At 28.2% G+C, this 19,291-nt stretch overlaps 1 protein-coding gene across 1 annotated transcript; it reads right to left on the bottom strand.

Annotated features, from left to right (window-relative positions):
• Positions 1 to 7,128: 7,128 nt before the first annotated feature.
• LOC107456528 (uncharacterized) lies at positions 7,129 to 15,954 on the bottom strand. Its single transcript, XM_016074408.3, has 2 exons — positions 11,828 to 15,954; positions 7,129 to 8,386 (listed from the first exon to the last, which is right to left on the bottom strand). Exons 1-2 carry the CDS (start codon positions 15,473 to 15,475, stop codon positions 8,174 to 8,176), a joined length of 3,861 nt encoding a protein of 1,286 aa, XP_015929894.2. The 5' UTR covers positions 15,476 to 15,954; the 3' UTR covers positions 7,129 to 8,173.
• Positions 15,955 to 19,291: the final 3,337 nt, after the last annotated feature.

Genomic DNA, 19,291 nt, shown 5'->3' with positions numbered 1-19,291 from the left:
TTACGTAATAAATTTTTTTATCACCGGGAATAATTTTTCATAGCCATAGGAATTGGCATCAAGTAATTTTCTGCTGCATTTACTTTTAATTGCTTTTAAATCCAATTGCATAATACATAGTTTCAAATTAATGTTTGTTTTTTTAAGATCAGAATGTAAGCCTTAAAATTTATTATTAATATTCATGCAACTGATTAGATTGATTATGTTTGGATACAAATACAGTAAGGGGAAACCAGCCATATCACAAGAATTCTCGATCAACAATATTGAACAAAAAATTTTAGGTTTTAATCAAAGTTACTTTTTTGTTGTCTAAAACTGGTACTCAAGTAACAGGTTACAAATTGAAATCTCAGTTACAAATTTCAAGTTGCAATATCTTAGTCACAAATGCTATAAAACAAAAACATTTTCTATACTAAATTTTTTTTCTCTTTTTGTTAAGGTAAAATCCTATTAAAATTTTTTTTGATTGATAAATATTAAATTTGTTACTGAAAAATTTACATATTTTATTCCAGATCTCAAAAATTCAGAGTAAAATAATTCTACTCTAGCATATACAATAATGAAGACTTTACTGTGTATAAAGGAAGATAGCCTTTAAAACATTAAAAAGTAAAGCACGCTTGCAACAGCATGTAGATTAAGAGTGATGGAGATTAAGGCTCCATAATTTCAAAGCCAACAGTATGAAGTAGCAATGTGGTCAGTACTGCGCATCAGTCCTCATTACTCTCCAGACAAACTGGCATTAAATTGGGTAGATTTCAAACTTCCACTAGGAAAAAAATTCTTGATAATATTTTTTCCATTCTAATCCCCCCCCTCCAAATACAGCAGCTATTTTAGATTTTTTTTTAAACATTATTTTTCAATAATTGCATAATTTTCTGAAATCCCATTGAAAATAATCATATGTGTGAAATTAGATCTTGATAATTTTAGAAACAAAAAATAAATTCTTTTGTTTTTCTAAAATTTGATTTTCAAAATAGGTCACATGACTTTGAAATTAACAAAACTCTAATCAAAAATTTAAACATTAAATTCTAATCGCACCACAGCTACCAACATTTACTGCTAAGAATCGCTTCAATTGCATAAAATATAAGCTGAAAATTTTTTTAAAAAAAATTAATACTTTTAAAATGTAATCACTAAAATTTTCAAAGAAAATATGGATTCAAACTTAAAAAATATAATTCACATAAAAATAGATTTGAACCAAACTATTATATGAATAAAAGATCAAATATTTAAAACAATTAATTTTAAGCTAATAATCAAATTTAAATTGTAGACAAACTAACAATTTAAAGAAAAATAAATTATGTAGCATTCTGATAATAGCATTGTTGTATTTTCCACAGTATATTTTTTTGAAATTTGTTAATTATAATTTAAGATTTTTTAAAAAGTAAATCAACTTAAAACAAAACAAGATAACATATAGAGAGTTAAATTTCAAAACAAGCTATCATGAAAATCAATATATACAAAGAAATATCACCTTATAATATAATGCCAGAAGATAAAACAATGATTTATTAACAAGTGTTAAAAATTGTACATAACATGCATGTAAACAAATATGATTCTTGTACAATGAGAAATACAGCGAAGGAACTACACCAAAACTTAAATTATTTTATAGATATTGAGATATTTATTTTTACACACAACAAAAACAGTTAACATTAAGCATACAAAACAATTTAATGTTTTTAAAATTGTTATTTAATATTTATGAATTTGATAATTTTACTTTAATCACATATAAGTAATAAATAATATTCTTTTTGTATAGACTCATCTGCCATTTCTAAATAATAATAAAAAAATCCTGTTTTATTGTACTGTAGCTTCACTAAAATATTTATCTCAGACAGATTTTATGAGAAAAATATTAAAAGAACTGAAACCTATCCAGTTTCCAGAAGGAGAAACCTATTTTTTGCAGAACACTGTAAAAAAAAATGGAAACCAAAAATTTGCAAAAAAATTATTCAGCAATAAGTATTAAGATTAGCTTAAATTTAAACAAATTAAATTTAATATAGAATCAGAATGTTAAGTTTTTTACATTGACTCTATATTAAAAAATAACTATTTTCTTATTATAAGTTTCAGTTTTATACAAAATTTTGAAATCTATATATCAGACGCTGTTTATGAGATCAATTTAAAATATTATTTCAAAGGCAGTTTGAGTATTCTTATTTAAAAGTATTTTAGTTATTTGAATAAGATAATTCATGAAATTGCTATTTGAATTTGTGAATTCAATACAGAATTTGTAGTAGTGAATATGTTTAATATGTGTCATAATAAAATACACTCATTCGAATGAAATATTGAAACTAAACTACTTGCTATTTTAATTTCCTTGGAAATGTATTTAATTAATTTTTCTTCCAATTACTGTTTTTTGGTTTCACATAATTAAAAATGGCATTTTAAATAGCTCAGAAATCATTACTATTATTTAAAGTAGATTGCAATTATTTGTTTAAAAAACTGTTTTAAAAAATTTATTCTATTTTAATTTTTCTTTCGAAAATAACAGTCTTCCATTTTTTTCATTAAAGAAATTTATTTCTTATAAGGTGGTTCTTTTCTCCATGCTTCTTGTTTAAAATTTTTTTTTTCTACTGTGGAGCAAACTTGCCATCCCAGCTTAAATCAAACCCTGAACAACATGCAAATTCTTTCTTCTAAAATCTTTCTATGAAATTCAACATATTTGGTTCCGGCTATTAAAAAATATCCATCAAGAAAAATTACCATATAATTTGGGTAGTCATTATCTTTGATAGCAAAGAAACTATTATAAAAATATAATAGTTTATTTTATTATCATTCTAAACATTATAAATATGAACAAAACCCAGGTTTTCCCTTTGAAATCCAACATAATCACAAAAATGAAGTTAAAAATAAGTTTTTAAAGTTACAAAGTCATCCACACTTTAATGAGAAAAACATTGATGCACATATTTTTGAGTTCATATTATAAACATTACTGTTTCAAGACATTTCCAGTGAATATAAAGTATTTTAGAACAATAGAACACAGAAGTGAGAAATTTCAACAAGACTTGCACAACACTCAATTGCAAACCAGCACAAAAAAGTTAAGGAAAATTGTAAAAGTTAATCAAAACACATAAAAAAAATAAAACAATTTTCAAAAATAAAAATAAGATTTTAAGACAGCTATTTTTCATGGCTTCATTTGAGGAAATATAAAAATACAACTTTATGCATAAGTTGTATAGAAAACAAAGAGCTTAAGGCAATGGTAAGAAACAATTCATTAAGAAAAGTTCAGGTATATAGATTTAAAATAATTGGAATCACAATAAAGGTGTTTATTTACAAAACAATTCATTATTTTATTAAATGTACACAAAGATGAGACTAAAAGACAATTTAAATTTATTTTGTCACACCAAACCCATTATTCTTTATATATGAGTTATTCTTTCTCACATAGTAAAAACATTTTACAACATGGTGCATAAGTCGTGAATTACTGAAATTAAAATTTGATTGATCAATTAAAACCAGCCGAATGCATACAGTTAAACTTCTAGCACAGAAAGCTTGGAACTCCATTAGTTGATAATTCAACAGTTTTAAAATATTGGCTTTAAGAAATTTTTGCTCTCCTAACATCAAATCTCAGGTAAAAGACTATTTTATTTTTATTAAAATTTGAAAATTAAAAAACCTTGGTAATACTTAAAAATTAATGTCTAGACAAGGCTCCAGAAATTGAAAGAAAGTAATAATTTTTAGAGAATAATAAAATTTCTCAATTTTTTCGGTTATTACCCCATTCATAAAATTTGAATTAATTTAAATTTTTAACTTTGAATTAATTTAAATTTTTAACTTTAAATTTTTTTTTTAACTTAAAAACTTTTTCTAAGTTTAAATACAAAGTTGTAAAAAATTATTATTTTTGCCATACCAGTGAATAATCATCTGCAGAAAAGGAAATGTCAAAACTTCTAAAAATGTTAGATAATTTTGAGAGAAAATCCCCCCCCCTCTTCTTTCTGCAAACAAAAAAAAAGAAAATTTTTAATTATTTTTGTTTTGAATTTTACTGCTTTGAGTTACAGAAGTTTTACTGTAAAGGCACCAGACACTTTTTCTTTAAACAAATTACAATCTAATAGGTAAACTAAAATCCACAAACATGTATTCCAGAACAAGGTTTCACCTTCATGTCAGACTAAAATTATAAAATTTCATAACTTAAAATTTCATTCAATAATAAAAACAAAAATTTGAAATTAAAATTTTTAACAAGAGGTATTTCCTTAAGAATGAAGAACGAATCGAATATTAAGAACAACCTTTGGTTTTTTAATGATGTAAATTTAAGGAAATTAAGGTTTTACTATACATATCTTAAAGACAAAATTATATCATCATTGCAAACAATTATTTAACAGGATCGCAATAACATTTCTCTTTTAGAATCAAATACATTATTGTAAAAAGAAAGTGAAAAAAAATTACTTAAAATAAGTAGCTCTATATTTACAATGCACAAGGTCAGATAGATAAGTGGTGTAACTGAATGAAAATCACCAAATATGTATTAAATAGTTATTACACATTTTTCCTTCATTTATTCCCCAATATATTTACATTCTCTTTATTTCTGCAACTTTTTCTTTTTGAGACTTTTCTAATTCACCAGAAAATATTTACAAACCAAGAAAAACGTACTTGATGAACATAAATGCTTGCGAAACAGACATTGTTTTTAAAATATAAGAGACATACACAGAGAGAACAGAAAAGACAGGTAAAATGACTAGCAATAAGAAATATAGAGAAATATTATCCTCCATAGAGAAAAAATATCAGGAACACGAATCAAGAGTTTAATACTAAGAGTTCAAAATTGCATACATTGAAGATTAGAGTGTTTTAAACCACCAAAGGTAGGTTACAAATAATAATTTTGAACAATAATTTCCTATGCACTTCTTTTTTTAATCATAAAAAAACTTAATCATATGGGATATTAAAACCCTAAGGAATATGGAGAAAAATTATCCTCCAAAGAGAAAAAAATATCAGGAACACAAATCAAGAGTTTAATACTAAGAGTTCAAAATTGCATACATTGAAGATTAAAGTGTTTTAAACCACCAAAGCTCATAAATCAGAATTTTGATCAATAATTTCCAATGCATTTAATTTTTTAGTCATAAAAAAAAATTAATAATATGAGATATTAAAACCCTAAGGTTTTTAAAAAAATGAAAAAGAATGAATTAAAATTCATTTCATTAAACCAGCAATTCAAAATTCTTAACAAATATTTCTTTTATTTAAAGAATACATGGATCTTCATTTTTAATATAAAGCTTAATTTTGAAATAAAAAACATCTCTACTTTTTCTTAAGCTATTTTTTACAATCATATAAATTGTTCAATGATATTGTGGGAAAAAAAAAGGATTTTATACCAACAACAAAAATAATTTTGAAACCATGCACAGATAATAAAAGGATATCTTGAAATAGATATGGATAAAAATTTAAAAAGTATAGGTATTATCTTTGTTGAGATATAGACCTATGCTTAGACCTTATCTTTTAATAACTAAGATACGCATAATATTAATTCGTAATATTATACACGTTCATTATTTTATAGTATAGAGAGAAATTACGCCAAATAAAAAATGAAAAGTATTACATGATGCATATGAGTAGTAGCCCAGATGCAAAACTTGTTAAATGCTGATAGATGAAGCATGTCTAAATTTAAAATAAAAAAATAAAGCTAAAACAAAAATAGAGAGTATAGAATGATAATACAAAATTCAATCTCAGGGGAAAAAAATGGAAATTGTAGGTTTAGCATCTAGACAATACACAAATAGGAAAAAAAAGTGTCTAATTGATTCTTTTAAATCCATTTCTAAAAGTGCTGAACAACACCACTTTATAAAAATAGAAATAAAAGGAAATTTATTTTCAATTATACTGTCATAAAATACACAACTTAGTTTTTGGAAAAATAAAACAGAATATTTAACCAAGGCAAAGAAGGAGTTCAAACGGAATCATATTTAAAAGAAAAAAAAGAAGGTATCACAGATACTATAACCAGAAGACCCTTTTTTTTTACATAAAATTTTGACAGTTTGAAAAATAAGCATTAAACCCTTTACAATCACTCATAAAAACTAAAGTTTCGAAAACCAGCACTTTTTGATTTTTAGCATGCAATTTTTTCATAATAAAAATTTGAAATAAAAACAACAAAGTTGAAAATATACAAATACAACAAAAGAGATTCTTTGAGTGCAGCTCGTGACCAAAAATGAAATTTTTAAAATTTCTCATTCTTAAATTTAATAAGAAGACCTTGATATTATACTAGTAAGTTATTATACATTATCTTTCTTACATAAATCATATTTTTAAAAAATTTTTCACTGGCCCAGAATGGATAAATGGATATGAAAAAAATTTTTTCTTCTTCTCCTTTTCTAAGATGAATATACGAAGAAAATTTGGGGTGAACTAACAAGAGCTTCAATTAAAGCTTTTACATGATTATCGCCTACATTTTAAAATTTATGGTTAGAAAAGAATTATTTTTTTTTTTCATGAATATAATTTATGCCAACGCTTTAAAAATAAACTTTGAAGGGTTCCTATGTTCCTATACAAGCTCAAAAATAAAATTCCCTGATTGTTAGGAAAAATGTAAACTAAATTTCAGGCCACATTTTTGTTATACATGAATACATTTAATTGTAAATATAATTTTAATTTAATAAGCTATGAAAGTTATTCGAAGGAAAATGTTACATGTCATGTAGAATTTAATAAATAAGTTCATAAATTATAGATAAACAAAATTTTGCACAACACAAGGATCAGAAAAACTTAAAAACTCAATGCAATATATTAGTAGAGTATATATTAAATGAGTCCCAAGAATTTTATAGCCTCTCTAATTGCCAATTTCCTTAAAATATGATTTAATAAGACCAAGTACTCAAATGATAAAAAAAATTTGAAAACTTATAAAAATAATCATTTGCTATCTTATAGCAAAGTATTTCAATAACATTAAAATAAATAAAATGTATACTTAATACTTCTTTTAGTTTGCTGCTTTTCTAAAAATAAAAACAGCACAAATAGATTCCCATGAAACTGAAAAATTTGTTTTGTATTGATTAGATTTTAAAGCTCGCACTATTGTATCAACAGCTTGAGCAAGAGTCCATAAAGATTCAATTTGCAAAAGACATAAGCTGGAATCTAACGAATTGATACAGAACACATATTAAATTTTAAACTTTATCTAAGCAGGAAGAAAAAAAAACACTAGCCACCATTTAGCTTAAAATGTATTAAACAATAAAAATATAATAGTAAAAAGTAATCTCAAAAATATTGTTTGATTAGAGTTTTTATCAATCAGTTAAAGCTAAAATTTTCATATCACCAATTCAAATAATATAAGGTTTCATAGACCAAGTCCCCAAATTTTTCAATGCGATAGAAAGATATAAAAAAAATGAAACTGCAAAAAAAAACTAAATAAATAAATAAAAATAAAGATTATAATTAAGCTGAAATTTTATTTATTTTTGTTTTGATTTGATAAATTTTAATTAAGCTCACACTAAGCTATTAACAGTGTCAGGAATTTTGAAACATATATTGAATTTTCACCTTTCTCAAAACAGAAAAGACAAAAAACAACAAACCAATATTTAAAGGGAGAAAAAAATAATAGAGCAATTTCTTTCATTTTTGGCGCGAGCTGTCACTCTTTAAACAATATAACTCGTCACATTTATTCTCCATATTCATTCTTTAATTTTCAATACAAAAAAGCAAAATTCTTAAAATGTTGTAACCTTTAATTATCACTTAGAATAAAATGTCAATTTCTTACAAAAATATGCAATGGCAAATATTACTCTTACAAAAGTTGTGGAAAAACAATTCTACTTTAAAATAGATCTACTGATCTTGTTTCTTTTTTCCATGAAGATGTTTATCAAATGTAGCACATATTCCAAATGAGCTATTCAAATAATCCTTTATAATACATATGTACACTTACACTAATACTTACAATAAAAGTAACACTGGTGAGAAGAAGCGCTCACTCGTTAAATTCATATTCATCACAAGAAACAATAGCTCGGAAAGTCTCTTGTTGAAGACATGTGAATCGAAGTCGGATGCCAGATCCATGAATTTTATTTACTTTCCATATTGAGGGTAACTTTTTCAGTTTTGGAAGAGATTTTTTAGGTGGCATTCTGACATTTGGCAGGTTTTTTGATTGGGAAAGTCTATATGATGTGTAATTCATCTGGAAAAGAAAATTTTTTAGACGGGTTTAAACTTATAAATTATAATTGAAGGTAAGCAAATTTGTAAATAAGGATGTTTTTCAAAGGCTTCATCGTAATATTAAATTATGCTTTTTTTGCGAATAATATGCTATTTTTATAACCGCTGTGAGTTTGCAATGGTTAGTCATGACTGTACTGTTAGGGTAAGTTTAGCCTATCTAAAGACATGCATGTCTAAGCTTATATTGAAAATGGCGCAAAACGTCAATATGGAGAAAAGCCTAAGTTTTCTGAAAATGAAAAGCGTTTGTAGTCTAATTTTTTAATATTTAAACACATACTCTCATGCTGCATTGCTTGGGCTCATAAAAATTTGAAAAAACTGAGAATAAGGCAGTGATATAGCTTATTTTCATCTAGTTGGAAAATATTGCCAAATTGATGATTTTTAACTTTTAAAATATTGAAGTTATTTATTTGTTCTAAAGCTCAAATAATTCTTCTCGGCAAGATTATTTATATATAGTTTAAAATCATCGCATTGCTTCAAGTGTAAGGCATTTAAACTATGGCTTTTTTCCCCCCTTGGCGACAGAGCTTCGAAAAACAGCGTTAACAAACCGACTTCGAAAGATTTTAAGAATACTACTAAAATAAACAATAATAACATAACATCTAAACACATACAAGACCTAAAAAAATATATATTGCTATAACTTATAGAAATGAAAGTAATAATTTTTATTTTTAAACATTAAAATAGAATCCTAAGTCTAAGAAAATAATAAAAATCGCAAAAGTTTTTTTCATATAAATTGATAGAAATGAACAATACTGCTCTTTTAAAACAGTTGTAACATATTTTTTGTTTAATGAGGAACCTGCATGTGTAGGGCAAGTGTGCAATGTTGATTATTGCGAATAGTCTTACAGAAAACTCTCGAAAATCAACTCAGCGTGTTTAAAATTGAAATTAATTTTTTAAAATTATAACTTAAATCAAAACTAACTTCACATGGCTGAAAAAGAGGCAAGGATTGCTTATGACATCAGAATTTACTCCCTGAATAAACGGAATTAACCAAACCGAAATTTGTCATAGGGTGAAGATTTTTACAAAGGTGTTTTATTATTTGAATCGTATTTTTCCAAAATTGTGTTAGTTGTGTCCAAATTGATATAATGCAGACAGAGAAGGATATTTGGTTTGAGAATTGATGTCTTGAATTCGAAAATATAATTTTTGTCATTTTTAAATGCTACAACTAAACTTGTCTTTGTCTATACATAGAAATTAGAACTGTTTTGAAAATTTTCACCTAATGGTTTGATTCCAGATAGGAAACAGAAATATTTAAGATTTTGAATTTTAAGTTTTTTTACTATCGATGCAAATAATTCTTAACCCTTTATTCATTTATTTTTATTCTTAAAACATTCTCTCCTGTACAACTACATAAAATAATTATTCACTTGTAATAATTTTTATTATATGTACTACAAATTTATTCAGGATAATAAACTGAGCGCGAAAATTGTTTTTTAAAATTTGACTCTATTATTGACTAAAATTTGCTTGCAGAGATGCATTTCACAAAATAAAATTCATGCAAAATTTAAAAAATAAATAAATAAAAACACAATAATAAAATTTTTTGTTTTGCTTATACCATAGGTAGTTTAACAAATTTAAAGTGTGACGTAAATAAAATACTACTACATCTTGACACCCCAATCTTTATCATATCATATTCTAATCAAATGAAATTGCTAGCGTTTTACACTGGAATAAAAGCAGGTGTGTTGGTTGTCCAAACAAAGAAATTGGTTTTAGCATGAATGCTGTAGGTGGTTGAATACTTCTAAATTTAACTATGCACTACTTTTTTGTATTAAAATTCTGTTTAGAATAAAAGTAATTTTTTAAAATTTTGTTATGTACTTCTATTTCATTCTATGATGTATACTCTCATTGCCTATTTCATATCGATTATCATATACACCAGTTTGTATTTCTTTAATTTTAACAGTTTTAAAGGCATAGAACTAGTTATTAATTTACCTTGCTTTACTTTTTACTTGGCTTTCTTTGTATCACTAAAATCTAAGTTGTTCAGAAACATAAATTGTATACACACACATATATATATATATGTACATATATATATGAATACATATATATAGTTTGTCTAAAGTAAGAACTCCCCTAGTCATTCGCCTGGACACATGGCAGTGACTATAGTAACAGATTTTGGCTTGGGTCGACAAGAGAAAGGGTATCTTTTTTTCTGGTCTAATGTGTTAGCCCTAGAGTGAAGAAAAGCTTCCCTCCCCGAAATGCATTATTCTTGTTTCCATAGCAGCAGATGGCCTCAGATTTTGTGGCGGGGGAGTTCTTAACGTAGACTAACTGTATATATATATTGCATTTATGTATAATTTTTTTAGAATTTCTTTATCATATGTGAATTTTGGTCCTTCTTTCTCGAAATAAATCTCCTTAATAACCTATATTTAAGTAAAAATAGACAATTTATACTGATTTTATCAAATACAGAGAAAAAACTAACTCCCAAGTATCAATTTCAAAAATTTCTCACACATAAATTTTATCTAAGAAGAAAATAACAGAATCACTTTATTCCAGGTTTGGTGAAAAAAACCCAAGCTGATTTGAGTCAATTGCTATAGAGTATGAAGAGAAAAACATTAAATATTAACTTTAAGATTACAAAGGTAGTTACCTACTTTTGCTACACCCATACTAGAACACAAATTTAAATGCTAAGTAAAAAACCAAAGCAATGAAAATCTGTTCCTTTTTTCAATTTTATAAAAAACAAAAAATGCCGTTTTTTTCTATATATAATTAAAAAAAATGCCAAAATGATAAATGTTTTGATCTTATATAGATTGTAACTATTTAATTTCTAATAAAATATTTAAGCTAGCAAATTAAACAGTATTTTAATTGTATAAACATACAGGAAACTGCACTGTGATTCTACAAAATGGGAAGTTTTCATATCCGTAACTGCACCAAAATTACCGCCAAGAAGGAATAAAAAAAATACAGAGGGGTGTATCGTGGTTCAACCTCTAGGACATATTTATCTAAAAAATTTTGAAAGTTAACTTCGGCGTTTTGCTGATTATAATGAGCCCTAAGGAAATATTAAGGGAAAAAATAGAGAAATAGTCAAAACAAAATAACAGAAATTATTTATAGATTAAAAGAGTTTTCTTATTCTTTTAAAAAATAAAGACAATGCAGTCAAGTTTATAAGTCTAAAAGTAAATGTTTTTCTCATTCTATAACTGCACAAATTGCTCTAAAAATTAAAAAAGCTCTACAAAACTGTCTACACTGATTTCTGGACTAACAACTGTGTAAAAAACCTAAAATTAAAATATGAGCAATGCTATTTATTTATATATACCAATACTTAAATACTTACCACTGGCTTTGACTCACTGTTACCATAAATTGTGGACTTGGAATCAGAACTGGAATGTTTTCTTTCAGACTTTCTTCGTGTTCTCCTGCCATAGACTTCACATCTTTTTCTTTTGACAGGCTTGACATGTTTACTACGCAATGGCTTTGATTGCTTGCTTGTATTTGGCGGATCAATTTTACAATTGTCAACATCAGATCTTAAAAGAGGACTTTGTTTAACTGGTTCATCAGTCTTTTCCAAAGTACAGACACTGGATTTATTTCCAATCTCAAAATCAGTTTGAATTCCTGTGAGAGAGTTTTGGCAGGCTGATTTCTTGATAGGAAGAGCTGAACTTTTTTCTATGTGAATTTCAAAGTTTTTAGAAATGGTACTTGTGTACCTTTTCTTTGGGATCTGAACAGTATGGTCTCTGGGCTTAAAACTAGTTTGAGCATCACTTCTTTTATCAGTAAGTTGGCTAGTACAGGAAATAACAGTTTTTAGCTCAGGATTATCTAATGATTTAGCACCAGATAATTTGTCACAACTGACACTAGTATAACACTTCATTCTTAATGCATCAGTATCAGATGTATTTATAGTTGACAAGCTGAGATTTCTCACTTGACTAAAGTCTGTACTCATAGGAGGATCATTTGGAAGTATTGGTTTCTTTTCATCAATGGCATTAACTTCTGCTTGGTGAAATACTTTAGAAGACCTTTTGAACTTATCATATTGGCCATTCCCTGATGAAATGCTAGTTTTAAACATTTGGGATTCATTGGTTTTCTCTAGTGAAACACCTTGGTGTTGTTTCGGAGCTCTAGTAGTATCATCGAAATCTTGCATTTTTCGAAAACCAGGATTATTAATTTTGGAGAACTTTTCTTCACAAATATTTATTAAGTTAGTTGCGCTAAATTTACTGCTTTTAGGTAGCGGCATTCCATAACACCCATTTAACGGTTTGATAGCCGGCAGACATTTAGTATCAGCTTCAATGGTAATATTATCACGATTGGTGTGGATATTTGTTCCAACTGAACAGCTTACAGTTTGAAAAGGTTTTAAATCATTTTTGTATTTCATGTCAGAAGCAGAACATGTATTTTGAATACAGAGATTTTCAGCTATTGATACATTTTTATCAATATCCAGAGGATATGTAGACTGTATTGTAGAACATCTAATAAAGGGCTGAATTCCAGATTGGCTCTCCAGACTTTTAATGTCCATATCATTGCTTTCAAGATTTAAACCACTATCAGATGCACTAACTTCAACCTCTCCAAAGTTGACACATGTATTAGAGTTACCTTTATTGGCTATCGCATCCATTCTGGAAGCTGATAACGCATCACTAGTTATCGTAGCATCCGTGTTTTTAGCACTTTCACTATCGATATTAATATTGCTTTTGATAACATTGGAAAAATTCTGCTTGACATGATCAGCTTCAATTTGAAGTTTGGAATTTTTATCTTTATCAGTCTCACTTGAAACTACTTTGCTATCCAATTTCATTCCACTATCACTGCTGGGTGCTAGGTTTTGGTTTACTTTAATGGTTTTAACTTCACTCTCGCTGTTTGTTATGATGTTTAAGACATTATAAATAAATGAATTACCAATTTTAGGATTGCATTCCACCTCATCTTCAGAATCATCAGAAAACATTTTATCGCCAGATTTATCTGGAGCCATATTTGAACAAGAAGTTTCTAAATTTGGCTTTTCAAAATAACCAAGTTCTGCATTACCAGGCATTTTATATGGCTCTAAATTTAATGGTGATTTATCAGCTTCAGCATCAGGTTCAAAGTTCTCCACATCAACTATACTTGTATCATCAACAATATCAGGCATTATTTTGTAAGAGTCTAAAGTTACTGGATTGGAGACATCAGCAGTAGCATTTAACTTGAGTGGATCATAACTTACTTTTTCATTGCCCAACAGTTTATCAATAGTTAAAGAATGTCCAGGAACTGGAGATGCACGATTAACAAAATCCATCTTATAAGGAGAAAGACCAAAATCAGACTTATCTCCAATATCTTTGACTTCGCCAGCGCTATTCATCAACAAGGAAATGTTCAAACTTGTATTCAACGGTAAGGATGCAATACAAGATCCTAACCCAGTTGTTTGAGGAAGATTTTCAGCCTCAGGTTTGTTGAATTCCTCAATTTTTTGTCCATCATCTAAATCAAAAATATTATCATCAAAATAGATATCTTTTTCTTCATCAGGAAGACTATCGAGCCAGTAACTATCAAAATTTTTCAAGCATATTTGAGCTAATGAGGCTGAATTTGGCACATCAGCCGGTACAGTCTGATTGGGTTGTTCATTTTGAACAGCTTCATCAACTTCATTTGGCTTTTCATCAACTGGATCATCTTCACCAACATCAATCGGTTCTGTTTTAACCCGATTTAAGTCAAAGCCTGGTTCACAACGGACAGTAGTAAGATCTTCAGCTGAGTTTCCTGCTTCATCAAGTTGCCCAATGAAATTAGGATGTACTAATAACTCATTTGGCATTTCTGTATCATCTAGTGTCTCAACATGCAAATCTAAAGGCATATCTTCAATTTCCTTCATTTGTAAAGTTGATTGAGTTTGGTTTGTCATTATGGGTTTATTATTAGGCAAAGGAAATCTTGCATCAATTATTGCACTATTATCAGTCATAAAATTCATATTACAACTTGAAATAGACAAATTTGTAGGTAAAAAAGATTTTTGATGTTTAGCCATGAAGTCTTGAGCAGTTGGTAGTAACTTCATTATTTCAGTGACAGTTTCGTAATTTTTTTCATTGTTTACGAATTTTAGATGGTTGTTACTAGCTAAGTGAAGTTTTAAGTCAGTGTAATGAGATCTGCAGCATTCACAGTAATTATTTTCTTCTTTGGGTTTGGCTTTATTCAGTACTTTTTTATCACCAGGTTTTAAAGCTGGCTTTAATTCATTCCCAGCTTTACCCATCCTCTCACCCCCATTTGTTAAACTAATATGCTGTACCTGTTTTGGTACGACTGGAGTTGTTAATATATTTTCACAGGTATCAAGTCTTACTAACACTGATGCATTTCGAAGAGGCATCAAACGCTCAGTGTCATTGCCAAATACTTTAAAGCAGGGTCGAAATTTCTTGTTTTGACTTTCAAACTTTATGAATGTGCCTTGAAGATTTGACACATTTTGATTCGACTTTTTCTTGGTTGTCAGATGGATAAACTTAAGCTGGGGTTCAATGGAGGCCAAAAAATAGGCGATTCCACAGATAGAGATACGAAACTCTAATGCAAATTTAATCACACGATAGGAATTGTTTACATTGTATCCCTGTGAAGTTGATGGTAAATTATACAAATCACCTTGGTAGCTCGCAGCTGATGCAATTATGTGAGGTACATTAAAGAAACTAGGATCTACAGGTAGATTGTTAGGATAGTACGTATAAGTAGCTAAATGAAAATCGTCTATAAGAATCGTTGTGATATTTTGACTCAAGAATTCGTCCACTTTACCTCCAAGCAATGCAATTTTTTCTTTCACAAGTTTGATGTTCTGCTGGTTAGACCACAAGAAAAATAACTGTCCCTTTAACCATGATTCGGGAGGTATTTTACGAGACGGACACATATTCATTGGACCGGACGCTTTTTGGTACCGTCATTTGATATTAAAGTTCACGAACAAAATCCCAGATATTTATTGTTCATGTTTATAATGAATGTAAACAATATGTTGTAAGATTTTTCAGTCAATATATTAGCACTGCGAAAAAATGCCATCTTCCCAGTTAAGCTTCATATAATTTATACAATAACACCTTAAAAATCACAAATAAAAACCTCAAACTTATCGTTGCACTCAGCATCGTTGCCATTTAATTAAAACAGGTTCTGGAAAATAGCTATGTAAATCCATAAACACAAAAGAAGTTAAGTTGAGATTAAATAAATGCGATTTTAGGCATTTATAATCAAAGCAATCAGCTAGATTCCATATGATAGTGTGGTAAACTTTACTCTACTAAAAAACCAAATGAATAATTTGGATTAATAAATTAAATGAAATTCGCGATTGGATGCTCATGAACGCCATCTGGGGAGAACACCAGTTTCACGTCTAAAGTCCCCACCAAAGTAGCCGGATCACGCTATTCGTCGAAACTGACATCACTACGTGTGGGAAGAGAGATGGTACAGGCAAATAATTCATATTCTTTGGTACAGGGCCGCCTTGAAAGGAGGAGTTATTATTTCAGGGCGTCAGGGCACTCGTTTCATGACATCCCACATTAAGATCCATCTCCGTTCTTCATTTTTTGTTTAGATTTTAGTAGTTTGAATGTTGTTCTAAAGAGATTTAATTGCAAGAGCTGCTAAAAAGGGAATCTTCATTTCAACGAAAATATAATTGTTGAATTTCTATAGTGATAATTTTAAAAGAATATTTATTTAGTTTTTTATCTGAATTTCTCTACACTCCTTCACAGAAATATAACTTTTTCGTTTATCTGCATATTTATAATTCAAAATATGGATCGTAAGCAGAGTAAGAGAAATTAAATTTCAATTCAGTTAAATATTTAACCATTAAATAATCAGATTTTCAAGCAAAACAAATAACCAAATTTCTTTTTAAAAAATAGAACATCAGATAATCTCAAAACTTGGCTTGAAATGAATTACAAGTCCTTTTTTTTTTTTTTTTTTTTTTTAAATTTTCTTCTGCCTAAATTACTTGACATTAGAAATTTTCAGCTATTTTCAAACTTTAGAATTAGAGTATACAAATTATAGCTCGGTATTAAATGTACTAGAATTTAATTTCTTATAATTAAGCATAATATGAATTTAATGCATATTTAATAAAAGCTAACTGCGTTCTGTCCAACATTTTGATTTAAAAAATTTTTTTTTCAATTGATTAAAGAGGGTAAATATTCTTTCTACACTTTACCTATATTAAATCTGAAAAAAAAATAACAAATAGATAAAATTGTGTTTCAGTTGCAATGTTGCTTTTGTATTGAAAATTTGTTGCGAACTATATTTTTAGTGCATAAAAGCTGAACAATCTATTTTTATGATTCAGCTATGATTTATCCAATATATTGTTATTCACTAATATGAAATTTTGAACCTATATAATTGGAATACTTTCAGATAGGAAACTCTTAGAAAAAAATTATTTTAGTTCTTTACAATTTAATGATAGTTAATTTTTATAACTGATTGATATTGTAAAAATATTTCATGTTGTGCATTTAACAAGACTTTTGCTTATCAGTCGTGTTTAAAGCATATAACCTCACCAGGGACCGATCAAGATAAATTCAGGCCCAAGACCCATCAAATTCTCCGGGCCCCTTACAAAATATTTTGAAATTAAATTACTGAAGTTTACATAATATTTTGAGTGATAAGTCCAAACAATAGAAAAGAATCTATTGAACTGCATGATTCAAGAGAAACATTCTAAGAAATTTTGAAAGCAGACAATTGAAAATTATTTTTCTAAGATGACGTTTACGTATCTATAAATTAAAGCAAAATATAAAACAACAAAACAATGTTATGTCAAAATAAAAATAATTTGGTGACCACAAACAATTAAATCAGTGATTTTTGCTAAATGTCACTGATTCTTCCTCTCATTGCTATGACAGCCCAGGATGGGCCTTGGCCTTCTCAACAAGCCTATGCCAAGACATTCTTCCCTCAGTCAAGGTTCTCCAGTTTATTATCCTTAAAACTTGTAGGTCCTTTTCAAGGCAGTCTAGAAATCTTAGGTTTGGCGGTCCTCTTTTTCTTGTACCTGTTGGCCTGGCACCGAAAACTTTTTTGGTTGTCCTGCTATCCTCCATTCTTATAATGTGGCCTGCCCATTTAATCGTTTGAATTTTGATAAATTTAATGACATCAGGTTCCTTATATGCTTTGTAAAGTTCCGTGTTTGATACCGCTTTTACTTATTCCACCAAAAATACTTCGCAGTATTTTTCTCTCAAATCTAGCTATCATATTTTCATCTCCACGGATCACTGTTCAGGTCTCACATGCGTATGTATGCATTGATCGTATATTTATAGAGTAACACTTTTGTTTTTCTTTTTATTAGGCTTGACTTAAGATATTTTCTTAGACCATAAAAACACTTATTGACCATTGTGATTCTCGTGTGTATTTCTTGTGTAGTGTCGCTTTTGTTGTTAATCTTAGACCCCAAATATGTGAAGCTATCAACGGCTTCGAATTTGTGTGCTCCAATTTCAAACTGTGTTTCTTCATAGCCAGCTTTTGTGCAGGGCATATATTTAGTTTTATTTTCATTAATNGAAAACTTTTTTGGTTGTCCTGCTATCCTCCATTCTTATAATGTGGCCTGCCCATTTAATCGTTTGAATTTTGATAAATTTAATGACATCCGGTTCCTTATATGCTTTGTAAAGTTCCGTGTTTGATCTTCTAAACCAGGTACCACTTTTACTTATTCCACCAAAAATACTTCGCAGTATTTTTCTCTCAAATCTAGCTATCATATTTTCATCTCCGAGGATCACTGTCCAGGTCTCACATGCGTATGCATGCATTGATCGTATATTAATAGAGTAACACTTTTGTTTTCCTTTTTATTAGGCTTGACTTAAGATATTTTCTTAGACCATAAAAACACCATCGTGATTCTCATGTGTATTTCTTATGTAGTGTCGTTTTTGTTGTTAATCTTAGACCCCAAATAGTAGAAGCTATCAACGGCTTCGAACTTGTATGCTCCAATTTGAAACTGTGTTTCTTCATAGCCAGCTTTTGTGCAGGGCATATATTTAGTTTTATTTTCATTGATTCTTAATCCCATCTTAATGGCTTTCTTCTCCAGACTGATTAGCTGAATTATATTTTTATTGCAAACTGTAATTATTTTTTATTTAGTACTTAAGGCAACACAATAGCTATCCCACCTTCCATTAAACTTTTTACTAATTTTTGAGGCCCCTAAGAAATTGTGATCTCTAGGCCCATGCCTATTGGGCCTTGTCGATTATCACGCTTTAATGCAAACTTATGTTTAAATATAAGTTTGTATTAGTAGATAAGTTTGTATAAGTTTGTATTGTAGAGAGAGAGAGAAAAATAAAACAAAAAATGGACTTAAAAAATAAAGATTTAAATAGTAAAACTGAAAATAATTTAAGATAATGAAAAAAATTCCCAACTTCAGGAAATTTTAGAAGGTTTTTCAGATATTTTTGCTTAAGATATATGTGATATAGAGACAATAAGAATTGAATCTCAAAAGGTAATATTAACATCAGACTTACCAGTGTCATTTTTTTTCCCATTGAAATAAAAAACACTGAAGTCCTAAACTTCAGAATTATGACGACTGTGTCATTTTTTATTTTATTTTGTTTTCAAACAAGGTAAACAATACTGACTGATATAATCGTGTGAG

The sequence above is a fragment of the Parasteatoda tepidariorum genome, chromosome 7 (genome assembly GCF_043381705.1).
Source record: "Parasteatoda tepidariorum isolate YZ-2023 chromosome 7, CAS_Ptep_4.0, whole genome shotgun sequence".
Lineage (NCBI taxonomy): Eukaryota > Metazoa > Arthropoda > Arachnida > Araneae > Theridiidae > Parasteatoda > Parasteatoda tepidariorum.
The sequence above is the reverse complement of the archived record's forward strand: the minus strand, read 5'-3'. Positions and strand labels throughout refer to the sequence as shown.